The sequence below is a fragment of the Hevea brasiliensis genome, chromosome 18 (genome assembly GCF_030052815.1).
Source record: "Hevea brasiliensis isolate MT/VB/25A 57/8 chromosome 18, ASM3005281v1, whole genome shotgun sequence".
Taxonomy (NCBI): Eukaryota; Viridiplantae; Streptophyta; class Magnoliopsida; order Malpighiales; family Euphorbiaceae; genus Hevea; species Hevea brasiliensis.
The window spans coordinates 33,778,431-33,798,026 of record NC_079510.1 but is presented as its reverse complement, the minus strand read 5'-3'; the positions used below and the strand labels follow the sequence as shown (position 1 = coordinate 33,798,026).

Sequence of the window (19,596 nt, the reverse complement as noted above, 5' to 3'; positions counted from 1 at the left end):
TAATTAATTTCTCATCAATTAAATTCATATTTAAACACTTTAAATATAAATTTAATTTATACTACACATCCAATAATCTAGATTTGGTTTCAAGTCATGCTAGGGACTTTGCAATTTAATTGCAAACCAAATCTATTTAATTAATCAATTAAACTCTTTAATTAATTAATTAAATCATATTTAAATAGGTGATAACTTGTGTATGTGTGAGACTTATTAGGCTCATCACTAATTGGCAATGAGACATGATATCAACTCTTAATATCATCAGAACTCTTTCTTACCATAAATGATTTCTCTAAATCATTTTATGAACCTCATAGACCATGGTTAACACCTAGCATAGCATGCCATGGCCACCCAATTAGTAATAAGATTTACCTTAAATGAACCTATAATCATATGTTACCATGCACTAGAATCTCTCTGTTACAAAATCCCAACTCAAGCTGGAGTCATGGTTTATGTCAAACTCCATTTGCTATGAATATTATGTTCTCTTTTAATTCCAGTTCTTGATTAAAAGATTTTTCTCATCAGAAACTCTTTTCTGAATAAATCTATCTGTCCTGGCCAGGAACTTAAAACATCAAGAACAATTAAATGAACATAGGATTTTAACTCTATTTACTTAGAGGAACAGATTCCATCTTGATCAACACCTACCTCCATATATAACTAGCAGGAGCCAACACATGCCCATATACCCATACATAGTACAAGTATGAAAGCAGTATCAAACTCAAACTACCTATATACAAGATAACTGTGCTATCTCAGGTCTAAAGATTATATGCACTGATATGATTTATGACAAAACATTGACAAGAGTAAACTCCATGTGCTTGTCATAAGTGTCACTGGTTCAGCCTACTTATCATTTATAAGTGCCTATCATGTTTGTTATATGGCATGAGACTCACCATTCCATCTTATTTATATCTCATATAAATAACTTGGGAACAAACATGAATACAATCTTTCTGGATAAGTCATGTCCTTATTATGAAGTATCCTCGATTGTGAACCTATTTATGATACTTTGTGCTAGAAATATTGTCACTCATATTCTTAACAACTTAAGAATAATATTTCTAACAAAATATCAAAAGACCTTTTCTATTACACATAAATATATTATGTAAACAAAAAAGTGGAAATGCCTTTTATTAATAAAATATGTACAAGATACATACTAAATGATATGCTCTAGGGCATACTACTAACAATCTCCCACTAGCACTAGAGCCATTCATTACAATACCTTAGACCTATCTTCTCAAGATGTCGGTCTAACTGAACTTGTGACAAAAGCTTAGTGAATGGATCAGCTGAATTTTTTAGCTGATGTTATTTTTCTGCATGGCTATATCGCCTTGCCCAACTATATCTCTGATAATGTGGTAGTGCCTTTCTATGTGTTTGGATTTTGGGTGAGACCTTGGTTCCTTAGCCTGTATGACTGCTCCATTATTGTCACAGTGTAATGAAACTGCTGACTCAATGGAAGGAACTACTGTAAGTTCTGTCACGAACTTCTTCATCCAAAGCGACTTCTTTTGCAGATCTCGATGCGAGAATATACTCGACCTCGATAGTGGAATCTGCGATGCGTGCTCGCTTGGAACTCTTCCAACCGATCGCACCTCCATTACAAATGAACACATATCCAGAGGTAGACTTTCTATCATCGATATCGATTGGAAATCGAATCGGTATAACCATCCAATTGCAAGTCTCCACCTCCATAAATCAAGAATAAATCCTTAGTTCTTCTCAAGTACTTAAGGATATTCTTGTGACTATCCAGATGTTCCAAACTGGATTGGATTGATACCGCTAGTCAAACTAACAGATATGCGATATCCGGCCTAGTACACAACATTGCATACTTTAAACTTCCAATAGCCAAGCATATGGAATCTGGCCATCTTATCTCTTTCTTCAGGTGTCTTTGGAGACATCTCTTTAGAAAGGTGGATACCATGTCTCACTGGTAACAATCCTCTCTTGGAATCAAGCATGTTAAACCTCTTTAACACCTTTTCCAAGTATAGACTTTGGGATAAACCAATTATTCTTTTCGCTCTATCTCTATAGATGCGAATCCCAAGAATATAGGTTGCCTCCCCTAAGTCTTTCATGGAGAATGTATTTGACAACCATACCTTTATAGTCGTCAACATAACTGTATCATTACCCATCAACAGTATGTCATCCACATATAAGACAAGGAAAGTGATAGCTTGTCACCAACCTTCTTATATACACATGGCTCATCCTCATTTTTTTATAAAACCAAAAGATTTAATGGCTTCATCAAAACGGATGTTCCAACTCCTCGAAGCTTGTTTCAACCCATAAATGGATCGCTTTAGCTTGCATACCTTGGAACCATCTTGGGATTCAAATCCCTTAGGTTGTTCCATGAAAATGTTTTCTTCAATGTATCCATTGAGAAAAGCTGTTTTGACATCCATCTGCCAAATCTCATAATCATAGTATGCACTATTGCTAATAAAATCCTAATTGATTTAAGCATGGCAACAAAGTAGAAAGTCTCCTCATAGTCTATTCCTTGCCTTTGGCAAAACCCTTTCGCTACTAGCCTTGCCTTATAGGTCTCTACCTTTCCATCAGAACCAATTTTCTTCTTGAAAACCCATTTGTTCCCTATAGGTACAATACCTTTAGGTGGGTCAACAAGATCCCAAACTTGATTCTTATACATGGAATCAATCTCGGATTTCATAGCATCAATCCATTTTGAAGAGTCTATATCTGATATAGCTTCTTCATAGGTAAGTGGATCATCCCCATGATCTACTTCTTCATGAGTAGACAACTCTTGTTCTTCTTCATGAAGAAAACCATATCTCATTGGTGGGTGAGATACCCTGGTTGTTCTACGAGGAACAGCTGTAGATGTTTCATCAATGGGTATAGGTTGACTAGATGGATCTATATCCATCTGATCTGTTGGTTGGTTAGAATTCTCCAATTCTAACTCTATTTGCCTTCCTTTTTCTCCTTCTTGAACAAACTTGTTCAAGAAATGTGGCATCTCTACTTATCACAACCTTTTGTGAAGTAGGCAAATAAAAATAATATCCAAAACTATCTTTTGGATATCCAACAAATCGACCTTTTTCTGATCTGGTCTCCAATTTATCAGTGTTCAGCTTTTTGATATAAGCTGGACAACCCCAAATCTTAACATGCTTAAGACTTGGTTTTCTTTCATGCCATATCTCATAAGGTGTGGAAGAAACTGATTTTGATGGAATCCTATTCAGAATATACAAAGCTGATTCTAATGCAAATCCCCAAAAGAAGATTGGCATATCAGTATAGCTCATCATACTACGTACCATATCCAATAGGGTACGATTTCTCCTTTCAGATACACCATTCTACTATGGCGTTCCTGGAGGAGTCAGCTGAGAAACAATGCCATGCTCTCTCAAGTATTCATCAAATTCAGTACTCAAATATTCACCTCCACGATCTGATCGAAGAGCTTTAATACTCTTTCCTGTTTGATTTTCTACTTCAGATTTAAATTCTTTGAACTTTTCAAAGGATTCATGTTTGTATTTCATCAAATACAAATACCCAAATCTTGATTTATCATCAGTAAAGGTAATAAAATAATGAAAGCCCCTTCTAGCCATTTCTTTAAATGGACCACATACATCACTATGTATTAGCTCCAAAATATTTTCAGCTCTTAGCCCTTGTCCAACAAAGGGTGATCTAGTCATTTTGCCCTGAAGGCAAGATTCACAAGTTAGAGTAGGCTCAGAACCCAATGAGGATAAAATCCCATTTTCTCCAATTTTGTAATCCTATCTTCTACAACATGACATAACCTTAAGTGCCAAATATATTTTGAACTTGAGTTGGTTTTCACCATGGCATTGCATTCATTTAGATTGCTATACTCTGGCTAGTGGAAACACTTTCTTACTGGCAATGGAAACACTTTCCTGTTAGCAATGGAAACACTTTCCTGTTGGCAGTGGAAACACTTTCCTTTGCCTTTGTCAGCTTTGGTCTTCCCTTTCTGTTTAGCTATTTTCTTGGAAGGACCAGGAATCTGAAGTTTCTTTTTCTTATTGCCCTTCTTCTTGTTGGACTTTCCAGAGGAAGAAGATGCAACCAAAGCTACCTTTTTTCCTTTATTGCCCAGCATATTATTTTGGGCAATAACTAGCATGTTGAGTAAACCAGCTAAGGTGCATTCCTGTTTAGTCATATGGAAATTTGTCACAAAATTCCCAAAAACTCAGGAAGGGACTGAAGGATCAAATCCGTCTGTAGTTGGAAATCCATGTTGAAGTCAAGATGTTCCAACTACTCAATCAGCCGAATCATCTTGTGGACATGATCCCCAACATTCTGTCCCTCAAACATCCTCATACGGAATAGCTGTCTAGATATCTCATACCTAGCATTCTCTTTGTGCTCACCATACAACTCTTGTAGGTGAAGGAGGATCTCACTTGCACTGCAAGTTTTCATGTCGTCAGACTCATTACTCATTAAAGCAAACATGTAACACTTAGCTCTCATATCATGCTCCTTCCACTTGTCCAAAGTTTCATGTTCCTCTTAAGTGGCCTCTGGAGGTAAGGGACCAGGAACATTTGAATCTAGAACATATCCTATATGTTCAAGGTTCAAGACAAGTTTCAAATTTCTTAGCCAATCGAATGATTAGGTCTGTCAACCTATTGCGATCAAGTATGCTTGCAAGGATATTGGATGGTGGTGGTTGTTCGTGCTCATTATTATCGTAAAATTAATTGCGAAATAACCAGATTAATTAGTAAATGTATCATGTAATTAACCAAATATGATTATGGTCTTTTAATCAAATTGGTCCTCCCACTAACTTAGCGAATCCTACACTTCCAAAGTAGAAAACGGAAATCCTAGTTGGATGGATTTCTAGTGGGTGATTGAATTCTTATAATTCTATTGATCATCCTCAGGTACATCCATTATTGGAATTACAATAAACTATAAGTGAGCAACTCCTTGCCCATCACATCTCATTTGAGGTTCAATCCTTTACCTAGCCCCTAATGCTCAAAATCTCGTGTACATCCATTATTGACTTATCTTGCATTAGTTAAGTTGATCCCATTGAGCCAGATAATTATGCAAATAATTTTAATGTCCTCAGGTACATCCAATATTGGCCACCAAACCATTTACATATTTACAACATCTCATGCTTAACAATTATTCTTAAGAAAATCTCTTAAATTAATTGCATCTCATGCAACTATTTAAAATTTCTTAAAATAATTGCCCCAATGGAGGGCTTATGTTATAATTACTTTAATTATACCATTTCCAACTTAATCATTTGTTTGGAAGATTTTATAGCCATCCTAATTACTATTAAGGTCTCACTTTGCACATTATCCATTTAGCATGCATATATCATATAATTGCATACATTCCCATACATCTCATGCATTCATGGATAATTTGTAAATATGGTATGATCATGGACTTTCTAAGGATTCAATTGAGCCACCAAGAATTGAATCGGGCATTCCTAGGTGCATTTCATTCATTCATTTTACAAGAGTTGCTGAAGGAGTACATAATCAACACTTGATATTGAATTCCTCCCACTGGTCCCACCAATGCTCTTGACCTCCTTGAACTTCTTGCAATCCAATATTACATAGTAATCCTTGGCATACCAAGGCGAATATACAAGAACTTAAATAAATGAAATTACAACCCAAAAATATTACAAACTTAATAATACATGCCCAAAATAAATTAAAATAAATTAATTAATTTACAATCCCAAAGAAACATAAAAGAAATAAATCCAATCACATTGGTCTTTTATAGTCCATGATCATCCATCATGCATATCACTATTTAACAATTAAATAAAACATACATACTTAAATTAAATTGAATATCTCATATTCAACTTAAAAATCCAGATTTGAATATGATTCAAATAAATTTAAAAATTCAGATTTGAATCTCATTCAAACAAATTTAAAAATTCAGATTTGAATCACCTTCAAACAACTTCAAAAATTCAGATTTGAATCACATTCAAACATTTTTTAAAAAATCAGATTTGAATCACATTCAAATATTTTTAAAAAACAGATCTGAATTTTATTGAATCAATTTTAAAAATCAGATTTAAATATGATTCAAACAACTTTAAAAATTCAGATTTGAATCACATTCAAACAACTTTTAAAATTCAGATTTGAATCACATTCAAACAATTTTTAAAATTCTGATTTGAATCATAATTTAATTGTGTGATTAAAACAACTAATTAAACACTTTAATTAGTCAAAGAATAGGCCTTAGATCATACAACAATTGCAGAATTAAAAGCCAAACCTTGAACCACCCATGGAACCATTGTTTCGCCACCAATGGTGGCTTCACCATGTGTGACGCCACATCTCATGATCCAACCAGCAATGAATCTCTTGATCTCATGATCAAACACACAATTAAATTATATAATCAACAATCTAAATGGCAAATATAGTGGCTCTGATACCAATTGAAGGAACGGAAGCGTGAAAAACACAAGATTATACCATTGAATTCAAAATTTTCACCTAGGGTCACATGCACCATGCAAGATTTATTTTTATCTATTTGATTTCAATGATAAACAACATATTAAAACTCTTTTAATATGTTTTTGAATCTGTATTTGCCATTTAAGATTTTAAAATTAATCAGATTAATTTTAGAACCCTAGATTAAATCAAGAACGATTACACTAACCTCTTGATGTGCTGCAGCGTGTCTGCGCCTTTGAGATTCGTCTTCAGGACACCAGATGTTGTCCCTCTAGCTTGTCTACACCAAGAACACCTATGGCAGCCCTTGAACAGCTTCTAAAGCCTTTTCTATTAATTAGAAATTCAAGTTCTGCCTTTTAAGAGATTAGAGATGTAAACAGGACACTAGAAACAATTTCTAGCGTTATTAATTCAAGAGATTGATGGCTAATCTCTTTGAATTGATGAGAGATGAAGAGAAATAGCTGGAGAGGCTCAAAGTGGCGTGACAAATGAGAGGAGAGGCTACTGGTTATGTTTTCCTTTCATAACCACACTTAAATAGCTAGGTTAACACATTAAACCCTAGCCACATGTCACCTTTTGATTAGCTCTAGGTTTAAGTGACCCAATCACATTGTGCCAAGTGTCAAACCTATATTTAATCTTGATTTTAATCATCTTACATGATTAAAAAACATTTGGCAAGCTTATGTGTTATGCCATGTGTCACCATCTCATGGTGCCACGTGTCACACTGTAAAATGACCAAAATGCCCCTGCGTCTTAATTTTGAGTTCTTAACCCAAAATAATTATTTTCTTCTTCTAATTAATTTATATCAAATATAAATTAATTAATTAATCTCTATTAATTAATTTCTCATCAATTAAATTCATATTTAAACACTTTAAATATAAATTTAATTTATACTACACATCCAATAATCTAGATTTGGTTTCAAGTCATGCTAGGAACTTTGCAATTTAATTGCAAACCAAATCTATTTAATTAATCAATTAAACTCTTTAATTAATTAATTAAATCATATTTAAATAGGTGATAACTTGTGTATGTGTGTGACTTACTAGGCTCATCACTAATTGGCAATGAGACATGATATCAACGCTGCAGATCCTCCGAACTCTCTCTTACCATCACTGATTGCTCTAAATCATTTTATGCACCTCATAGACCCGGGTGAACACCTAGCATAGCATGCCATGGCCACCCAATTAGTAATAAGATTTACCTTAAATGAACCTATAATCATATGTTACCATGCACTAGAATCTCTCTTACAAAATCCCAACTCAAGCCGAGTCATGGTTTATGTCAAACTCCATTTGCTATGAATATTATGTTCTCTTTTAATTCCAGTTCTTGATTAAAAGATTTTTCTCATCGAAACTCTTTTACGAATAAATCTATCTGTCTGGCCAGAACTTAAAACATCAAGTACAATTAAATGAACATAGGATTTTAACTCAATTTACTTAGAGGAACAGATACAAACAAGAACCACAACTACCTCCATATAAAACTAGCAGGAGCCAACACATGCCCATATACCCATACATCGAAAAAGTAAGAAAGAAGTATAAAAGTCAATCAACCTATATATCAGATAACTGCTATCTCAGTCTAAAGATTATATGCATCGATATGATTTATGTCAAAACATTGACAAGAGTAAACTCCATGTGCTTGTCATAAGTGTCACCTGGTTGACCTACTTATCATTTATAAGTGCCTATCATGTTTGTTATATGGCATGAGACTCACCATTCCATCTTATTTATATCTCATATAAATAACTTGGGAACAAACATGAATACAATCTTTCTGGATAAGTCATGTCCTTATTATGAAGTATCCTCGATTGTGAACCTATTTATGATACTTTGTGCTAGAAATATTGTCACTCATATTCTTAACAACTTAAGAATAATATTTCTAACAAAATATCAAAGGACCTTTTCTATTACACATAAATATATTATGTAAACGGAAAAGTGGAAATGCCTTTTATTAATAAAATATGTACAAGATACATACTAAATGATATGCTCTAAGGCATACTACTAACACTACTCAATTTGCAAAGTAATCCAAACAACACTTCTAAGACCACATGCCTCAAGCCCATATATTACCAACATCACATGGTCCCTCCTAGGCCCGCCAAACCAAACCAAACCAAACTTAGGCATTCAGATAATTCAGCTATAAACCTTAAAACTAACATTCTACAAAAATCATCCAAACTAGGCGGTCTAAAAGTTCTAACATTATGCCTCGCAGTCCACAACAATGCTATAACACTATTACAAAAGGAATTACAATTTTCTAATTACCTACGAATATTTTATGAATTTTATTCTAATTCCGGCATTAAGTAAATAAGGCAATTCGGAGTTCGGACTAATGTACGCCAATTCTAACGCTTGGAATGCTTCTAAGGCGTCTGAAAATAGTGAGATGGACTGTAATATTAACCCACTTTTGAAGTGGGTCTGGTAGCTCTTCTGTCCATTCCCAAAATGCAAATACGACCAAAAGGCATCTTAGTCAGGATGACATTGACGGCATTCATGCCCTCTACTCTTAGGAATCAAAAAAATTAGTTTTTATATAAATTATACTAGCCTACAAGTGCAAAATAATTAAGATTGTGATTGCAAATAAAATGCATATATTATTATATTTTTTTTGGTGTAATAAAAAAAATAATGTTACAAAAGATTATTGGATTAGAATTTATTGATACTGAGTAAGAATAGCTCAATGGGCTATCATTTTGCTCATGTCCTTTTAACTTATGATGCTTAGGCTGCTACGCAATAAGGGGCTTAGAGTTATGCCTCTACTAATAATTTAAACTTTTAGCATGGTGATAGCTCGATCCTATAATTAATATCAGAGCCCAAATCATGATTCAAGCTGGTACTTAGTAGAGTCAATTCAATAGGCAAGCATTCTAAGTTAAAAGCTCGATCTTACAAAATTCTTAAAATCTCTTGTTTTAAATTTAAAAAAGTGGTCGTTATATATTAGTTGAAGAAATAAAATAATCTTTTTTGTAATCATGATGCTATCAAATTTAATTAATTTTTTATTACATATATCAAATCTTAAATCAATAAAATATAAATGAGTGATTCATTAATGATAAAATAAAATAAATTTAAATTATAATAATATAAATTTGAGATTTAGTTAAAAGATTAGTTGGAAGAAATTTGATTGGTATCCAGAATGAAAAGGGAATAAAATTATTTAACAGTTAGATAGAGAAAATCAATTAATTAAAGCTGAAAGAAACTTTGGATAATGAAAGAAAGGTCTTTTGCAGTTTCAAAATGACATGTAAGAGAAGAATCTTGAATTATTCTAAATAATCTAATAATATCTAGATCATCAAGTAGTTGCCTACCACACAGATCCGGTGCATGTTATTGGCTGGGCGTACTATGTCGCTGTTTATCACAGAAAATGATCAATGGAGAGGGTGGTTTTTTTTTTATTTTATTATTTTTAAATTCATATATTCGCATACCCGTTAATGTTACTTACTATTACTAATTCTATATATGTAACGTCCTCATCAAAGGTAGTCCGTACATTTTACTGTTCTGATGACTAATGTCTGTTCGGACAGTTAAAATGTCTGGAACTACATTTAAACTATAGTGAAGAGGCATAAATTAAAGAAATAAATATTAAAAAAAATGTAGGAAAAATTTTGAGAAAATAAAATAAAATTTAGAGAATTTATTTATTTGGTACAAAAATAATAAAAATAACACGATATGCACCATGAAGGGCATTTTGGTCATGTCACCCATAGAGGTGAATTTTGACATAAATGTCAAATTAAAATTAGGAAATAAAATAAATAATATAAATTAAATTTATGAATTTGAATTTGAAAAATAAGAGAAAGAAGAAGAAAAGAAAAAAAAAAGGAAAGAAAAGAAAAGAAAGGAAATAGATTTATGAAATTTAAAAACAATAAAGTACACATAAATGTATATATATAAATACCCACAAGAGACAAAACCCCACCAACCATCTTCTTCTTCCCTCTTCTCTCTCTCTCTCTCTCTCTCTCTCTCTCTCTCTCCTTGCCGTCCACCATGGGAGCTCTCTCCCTCCATTTTTGTCTTCCCTAAAGCTTGATTTTCCAAGCTTCCTCCTCACCAAAACCCATAGACCCCTTCATTAAAAATTTAGCCCACTCCATAAGGAAGCCATTGATAGTGAAAAGAAGAAGAAAAGTTCAAGTTTAACAAGTTACCCAAGAGGTTAGTGCCTAATCTTCCTTCCTTCCTTTATTAATCCTTGAGTTAAGGTTAAAATCTAGTGAAATTTGTAAGAAACTAAAAGAAATAGGTGAGCTATGAGGGGAGTGAATTTTTGGTACCCATGGTGAGTGATGGTTTTTGATGACTATGATGTATATAAAGTGATTTAATGATGTTGGTTGATAAGTATTAGAAGTTGATTTACATTGAGATTTTATGAGGTTGAAATTGTGAGTTAGGGTTTGGCCTAACTTTGGTATTTTTGTATTATACCATGCAATTGGGATTGTTGAGATGTGTTGATGATATTTAGAAGTGCCTTGAATGTCAAATTGAAGCAAGGAAGTTGGAGGAGAAATGAATTATTGGAAGTGCTATTTTCTGCAGGTTGTGTTGTTGAGGGCAGTACACATTTTAGGCTATAAATGAAATTGTGTGACCCCAATTGGTATGAGGCCAATTGGGGGTGAAACTAGACCCAAAATAGCCCATATTCTATGAAGAAACCATGCCCAAATTCTGTCCAAAACTTGACCTAAATTCTGTCTAAATTCGGATTACCCTGCAACCCAACCTAGAAAATGACCAAATGAACAGTACGTGTTCACTTGGTCATAACTCTCTCTATACTGGTCAAAATGACCTAAAATTTCACCCATGGAAAGTTTAGACATAGGGCTACACTTTTCATGAAGACCACTTAACCCAGTTTTGCCTTTAACCAATTCAAATTATTAGCACAATTTGGGTCACTGAAACTGCCAACCCAGAAAATGACCAAATGAACAGTACGTGTTCATTTGGTCATAACTCTCTCTATACTGGTCCAAATGACCTAAACTTTTACCAATGGAATGTAACACCCTAGGCAAATCCCACATCGATAAAACACGGGAGAGATGCTGGGTTCATAAGTTGATAGTTCGTAACCCCTATTGACGCGTTTTAAAACCGTGAGGGCTTCGGCCCAGAGCGGACAATATCACTAGTGGGCCGGGCCATTACATTTGTGGTATCGAGCGCTCGCGTGCAACCGTGAGCGATGGTGGGGCAAACCTCAGCGAGGACGCTGAGTCCCATAAGGGGGGTGGATTGTAACACCCTAGGCAAATCCCACATCGACAAAACACGGGAGAGATGCTGGGTTCATAAGTTGATAGTTCGTAACCCCTATTGACGCGTTTTAAAACCGTGAGGGCTTCAGCCCAGAGCGGACAATATCACTAGTGGGCCGGGCCGTTACATTTGTGGTATCAGAGCCGCTCCGCGTGCAACCTTGAACGATGGTGGGGCAAACCTCAGCGAGGACGCTGAGTCCCATAAGGGGGGTGGATTGTAACACCCTAGGCAAATCCCACATCGACAAAACACGGGAGAGATGCTGGGTTCATAAGTTGATAGTTCGTAACCCTTATTGACGCGTTTTAAAACCGTGAGGGCTTCGGCCCAGAGCGGACAATATCATTAGTGGGTCGGGCCATTACATGGAAAGTTTAGACATAGGGCTACACTTTTCATGAAGACCACTTAACCCAGTTTTGCTTTTAACCAAATCAAATTGTTAGCACAAATTGAGTCACTAAAACTGCCAATCCAGAAATTGTCCAAAATACTATTCCTTTAGTATGCTTGACCAGTTTTGGAAAAAATGCCATAACTTGGTCTCCAAAGCTGCAAATTGAGTGAAACTAGTGCCAAAAGTTTTATAAGACATAGTACAACAATTTTTATGTTTTGACCAAGCTCTAGAAACCATTGCATCCTAGGGAAAATATTAGCCAAAGTTAGGAATTGAAATCTAGAAAATATTAAGTTGAACCCAGAATGCCATTTGATACCTGTGTGTTCATTTGGCCATAACTCCCACTAGGAAATTCCATTTGAGATTTGCCAATATGATCTAGAAACATGATACTTAGGGATACAATATTGATTTAGACACCTTTGCGAAATTCTAAGTGTAAAGACCCTAAAAAGAGGGTCAAACATACTGCCCTGAAGTTGATTTTTGCCCTTATAGGACTGAGAGTCCAGGTTAATACATTGGCCATAACTCACTATACCAAGCTTGAAAAATTATGAAATTGTACCTGGGAGTCCCTAAGACATAGAGGAACATATCTTGTGAAGGAACCTAAGTCTGAAAATGACAATAAAATGATCAAATGACTGGTCAAACTTTATTGACTAGAAATTGTAAATTCTGGACAGCTTAGAGGCAAAGGGACTAGTTATGGTATTTTGACCATAACTTGAGTTCTATAACTCCAAATTCAGTGATTCAAAAACTGAAATTCAAGTTTAAACATAGAGGAACAATTGTTATGAAGGAAGTGTGACTAAATAGACATCCTAACCTAGTCAAATTCCTAGATAAAGATAACACATCAACATGAACCTAAAGAAAGGTTCATGGGAAAAATGCCATATATGATAATTAAAATACTCATAAGGATAATTAAATATTAAAAATGATATGAATATGTAAATTGGGACTAATGTCCCATTAATATGAAATTAGTGGTACCAATGAACAGTACTAGAAAATAATAACAGTGAATAGTGCTAAAATAATTAAAAATGTTTAATTGCCTATAGTATACCTAGACTTATTTATTTAGTTTGGATAAATTGATATACCAATTAGGGACTACAGATAGCAGTACTGCTTATAGAGCGAATCATAAACTGACAATATATGTCTAATATGATTGTTCTACAGGCTATATACCTACTTACTGGCCATTGTGCCTACTTTATTTCTGGCTTTACAAGCTGTATGAGTCTCGTGCGGACAGTGGCCTTGTGCTGATGATGTATCTGAGGGTAGACATATGGCTGTCTAACCCGTATACTCCCGTGTATCCAGCTTTTATAATTTGTTATAGGTTTCTTGGGCATTGATAATAATTAATTAATACTGAATATACAATAAGTAAACAGGAAAGACCCCAATAATTTTAATTGATTCCAAAGTGTAATAAAAAATGTAAAAGACCCAGAATTTATAATTTGTAAATATTATTTCAATTGTTTGATTATTGTTATTATAAATTATGCACCACTAAGCGTTATGCTTAGCGTGTTGGTTTTCCATCGCGTAGGTACTGAAGATCAGCAGCCGCCACAGTAGTATTCGGATATAGTTCCGACCAGATCTGCCACCGATCAGAGTCACCTCATCAGTCTTTTGTATTTTGGTAGGGCCCATGTATAGACTAGTATTTTGGTTCATTATGTCTAGTCATGATGTAATTACTAGTTTATGATGTATTTTATTTTGGACTTGAAATGAAAACTTATAATTTATTATCTATAAATTTCCATATGAATGCAATAGAAGACACTTCATTTTGAGATCTCATAAATAGTTGTGAATGATATGATAAAAGAAAATATGATATGGAAATATATGAGATGACTATGAATATGTTAACACGTGATAGTGGAACCCACCAGCTGCTAATAAAACAGAGGAGGATCTGTCCGGGTCTCCACAGAAATAAGATATATATATATATATATATATATATATATATATAAAATTCTACACATAAATTACCTGATTTAAATGACATTAAAATTTACAACAGACATGACAAGACAAGATAGGGTGCTCCGGCAGCGGCACTTCTTGCTCGGCTATACAATAGACGAGTAAGGGGCGTCACAATATAAATTATATTCGATAATACTTTTTAAAATAGCGTTTAATATTTTAATCAGAGTTAAAATATTATCTTTCTTATTTATATTAGTATTTAGAGTTTGAATATGAAATTACTACTCTTAGTTAGTTAGCTTTAGAGGAAGAGAGAGCGTTTTTATTAAAATTAATAATATTATATCAATATTTTTGCATTGAATATTTAATTTAACTACTATTTTTATTAAATATTTTTATTTTAATAATTATATAAACAGTTAATTATTAATAACTAATATTTAACGGCTATTAAAATAGTTAATAGCTACCGCTGAACACGGCCTAGATATTTTGCAGAGGAAAACTCCAAACTCAATAAGGAATGCAAATATTTTTGTACATTAGTTTTCTAATTTGTTTGAATGGTACGTTACTTTGCTCAAATTTTATTAATATTATTTTAATAATTAACCCTCATTTGAAGTGCATATGTATTAATATTATAAGTACAATCCTAATTTATTCTCAAAAAGTCCCATATATTACTTCTTTAATTTAATTTTTTAACATATTCTGTAATTAATGTATTCGTGATAATTAACTCTTTTTTTTTGAGGGAGATAAATTCTTTATATTATAAGTGAAGTACTACTATTGCAATTTAATTATATAATTGAATTTTAAAAATTCAATTTCATGAAATTGGTTACAAATTAAATTAATTCCCATCACACTCGATGAAATTTGTAATGAATAAAAAAAATTTAAGACAATAAAATTTTTTGGAGTTAAATATTCTTGTATTAAGATGACAAATATTTTTTAATTAAAATGTTCATGAATTCTTCACAAACACATACCCCTATCTCTTTCTTCTCTTTTCTCTCCTCTCTCCTACCTTTTTCTCTCAGTTTTTATCTCTCTCTACATACGTAAAATTAAATTCTATATTTTAAATTGCATCATACTAACTTTAGTGAAATTTATTTTTGGATAAATTTTAAGTTTATAATTAGATTTGAACCAAACGCTATGGAAGGAAGGGTAATTAAGTAAGAAAAATAATATTTGTTAATTAAGCAAAATCAAGTTATGGCCTATATTTGTTGTAGCAAAGTCAACATCTTGACCTTTATTACATTTTCTTACATTTTATAGTGTTGTTTGAAAATACAAGTGATACTAAAAAGTAATAAAATTGATGCAAGAAATTGGAATTGGATGTCAAACGTTATATAATGCACGAATCCCTTGGATATCATCTCTGTGCAGACCCTTAGTCACTCCAGAAGGAATAGACGAAAACATAATAGCCCCTTCCACTGAGCTATGCCCAAGTCCAAGCAGATGCCCTATTTCATGCAAAGCAACAGTCTCCAAGTCGAATGCACCTTGGGTTGCACCCACTGTCCATGCCTCATCGGCATCATAGTGGAATCGTCCATCTTGCGGTGCAAAAGCATGAGCCAGAATTCCACCACGTCCATCAAAAGGACTCCCATCCCCATGCCTGCCACTGTGAAACCCTATTGTGATATCGGCAGTTCTATAATCTTGTACCTTGGAAAATCTGAAATGCGTGTTTGTAGCCCATGTTTGGAAAGCTCTCGTAACAGGGTCCATGGCTTTGACTGGGGTTCGGGGAAGAAACCCGTAGGCAAGGTTGTACTTAGAAGCTGGCCATTTGGGATTTCCAGGGAAGAATGAATAGTGAGCGACTGTATGGAAAGAAGTAGAGCTATGGTGGTGGTTTTCCTTGCCGGAGATCATCCGAGTGGTGCCGTTAATGATGTCTGGCACCCCACATCGAGGCATCATCATCTTGGACACCGTTTGGGAATCCAAGGACCCAGTGACCTTTAAATGGTAATTCAGCTGGTAAGTTTTAATAGCGTACTCTAACAAATCATCAAAATCATCATCATTGGCTTGGGATTGGTTTTTATAATTCAAGTAACCAAAATGTTCAAGGTAGGCTTTGAGCTCATGGATGCCTTTAAGGTTGTCACCCTTATGGCATCCTTGAAGATGCTTAAGGAAATCAAATGGCGATGATTTTTCATCATTAGGGTTGGCTAAAGCTGCATGAGAAAGGAGAGAAATGAAGACAATGAGAGTGAATGAGAAGATGGGAAAAGCTATACAATTAGAAGCCATGATCATGATAAAGTTGAGCTTGTATTGGGTATGGCAGCAACTCAAAGCTCTTGTGGCTATTTATATCATCATACGGTGAGAAGAATGAGTCAGCAGTCTTCCATATGTGTATTTATTTAGAAGAATGAGTTGGTCTCAACTCTATGACCATTGACCAGCATTACGTCTCACGACTGGTGTTATTGTGAGTTTAGTATATATACAAAAGGGAAATAACTTGCCCATCATAAATATGTGAGACTTATATATTTAATAGATAATCTAATTGGTGTCTTGTATTCAGTATAGACTAAATTTAAGCAAGAAAAATCCAAAGAAAAGAAAGTCAATATTGCCTATAATAATGCCGATGATTATGTTCTAAAATTTCTTGTTGGCAAAGGTCTAGCCATCTTGAGCTATCTTCTTTCTTGACTCTCTTTTATCATTAATAAATTTTTTGTTTAGAAAAACCTATATTGACCATTTCTCACCGCATACTTGGAATATGAATGGAAGATTCCTATAAGTCTTTAAATTTGAAAGTTGACCAAAATTGCACATATACAAGCATTTAAGTGTATTTCCACAATACTTACAGAAATATCTAAAAAGAATCAGAAAAAAAAAAAAAAAAAAAAAAAGAAGAAGCATTAAGGTGCCTGTGATATATGCGTACATGTGGCAGTATTGGCAAAATAATCTTCTCACATATAGTCATTAGGCACCTTATGCCACAGCTGATTCATCATTCTATACTAAAACCAAATAAAAATTACAACAGGCCTTTTCTATGGGCAATACCTTTCCAGTCAGTGTAATTTTTGCACAAGTCATTCTTGCCACAAGTTCCTATAGGGTGTTCGCTGATTGTGAGTGAAGACCTGTGGTCTTTCAATGCATTTCTTGCAGTTGGATCGAGAGTTGTCAAATAAAAGTAGGGGATGCCACTACCTTCATTAGGTAGCCCATCACTAAATGAAACAACATTCCTGCAGTGCAAAACAATAGATGACCAAAGTATAAAACAAGCCCCAGGAAATGAATGTGAATTCCCAATTGCTGACTCAGAATTTGGACTTAAAGGGAGTTATTTTTAAGTCCTAAGATTACTGGTTCAAGCTAAGTGTAAAACTGAAGCTCCTCACTTTAAAAACTAGGTTATACATGCCAAATCTAAATCATTTCAATGTAGCATGATATTAAAAGCAAGAACAACAACAGGTGACAACTGAAATGTCAGAACAGGTGCCAAGATATAAAACCATTAACCTGTACTTCAATTAGCTTGACAGAGCATTAAAATACATTTATAGCTTAACTATGAGGAGAAACCTCATAATTAAAAATAAAAAAGATAAAAACCTTACCCAAAGGGTGCTCCTCCCAAATCCATTGAAATGGTACTGCAAAATTAAAAATGACGATTACGCAATCATCTGAAAATTATTTAAACTACCCAGACACCAAAAACAATATCTAAGCCTCCTAAAAATAAAAATATAAAACCTAAACAAGTTCATGTCATCATAGAAGACCAAAAAGATCAATAAACAATACAAGTCAGGCGCAAGCTTCAAAAGCAAATGACCAAAAACCTGTATTAAATCTTCCAATTGAGCAACAATTTCTTTAATTGCCCATATGCCCGCATTACTCCCTTCAATAATTAATTAGAAACGAATAAAACTCAATCCAGCCCTTGAAGCAATAACAACCAAGAATGAATAATACTCTAAACCAAAATAATAATAATACAAAAAGCGAATAATCAACCAAAGCACAGTTTCAAGCAAAAGCAAGACAAAGGATAAAGAAGCATACTTTAAAAAACCCAAAGAATTCTGAGAAACAAGCCAACGAGCAGTTGCAGCAGCGTTATCTGGGTCTGGTTTCTTGAGCACTAACATCCTTCCCTGCACATAAAGATGGCAGCATTGTAATTGGTCTCTTGCTTTAAATTTCTTTTGAAGATTTTTAATATTTAAAAACAAAATTTTATTTATTTTGAGAATAAAAATAAAGAATTAAATTTAATAAAATTTTAGTATTGATTAAAAAATAATTTTTGTGAATACAGTTATAAAATAAATTATGGACATAGTTAAATTATTTATTTATTTTAATATAATTTTAATTTAATTTATATAATAATTTAATAAATATAATACATATATATCTATATAATATATAAATGTATGAAGGGAAGAGTGAACATTAATTTTACCAGATTACCCTCCATTATTTCTAATATTTATAATTATATTTAAATTTAATATTTTTAAGACTTAAAATTTAGGTATCGAATATAAATATAAAATTCTTAATTCTGCTAATTTTTAAATTTTACTTTATTGAATTTTTATTATAATATAATTTAAAATAAAATTATTAAAAAGTCCTTTCATAATTTATATTATTTAAAAAAATATAAAGATATTTTATTTATATAAATAACCTATTTAATGAATTTTAATATATTTCTATCTCTATTTTATAATTTTTTATGTAAAAATATTTTAATATAATTATATTTGAATTTACCTAAATGAACAAGAAAATAAATTAATTTTGACCAACCAAATATATAAATTCTTTTATTAGTGTTTTTAAAGTTTTCTTTTAATTTAATTTCTAACAAATTCATTCCAAAAATATTTCATATAAAATAAATATATATTTTTTAATTATAAATATATTTCTAAAATTCTTAATTATTTCATTAATATATAAATTAGTTCTAATTAAAATTGAATTTATAAATCTCATGTAAATACGACTAGGACTTGGGTCAGCTTAAGGCCCCCCAAACCCGTAGCGAGTCTAACTGTTCCTAACCCTACTATAAAGCCCATCCATAGTCTAATTTCAAGAAATCAAATGGATGAAGTTCAGCCATAAATTGGACTACCCAACTTGTGAACACAAAATA

The 19,596-nt window shown here is 33.0% G+C and overlaps 1 protein-coding gene and 1 pseudogene across 1 annotated transcript; both read right to left on the bottom strand.

Moving 5' to 3' along the window:
• Positions 1-15,618: 15,618 nt before the first annotated feature.
• On the bottom strand, positions 15,619-16,906 carry LOC131175958 (metalloendoproteinase 3-MMP-like). The gene has a single exon (XM_058140849.1). It carries the CDS (start codon positions 16,689-16,691, stop codon positions 15,753-15,755), a length of 939 nt encoding a protein of 312 aa, XP_057996832.1. The 5' UTR covers positions 16,692-16,906; the 3' UTR covers positions 15,619-15,752.
• A 267-nt stretch (positions 16,907-17,173) lies between these two features.
• Positions 17,174-18,906, bottom strand: LOC131175858 (uncharacterized; annotated as a pseudogene).
• Positions 18,907-19,596: the final 690 nt, after the last annotated feature.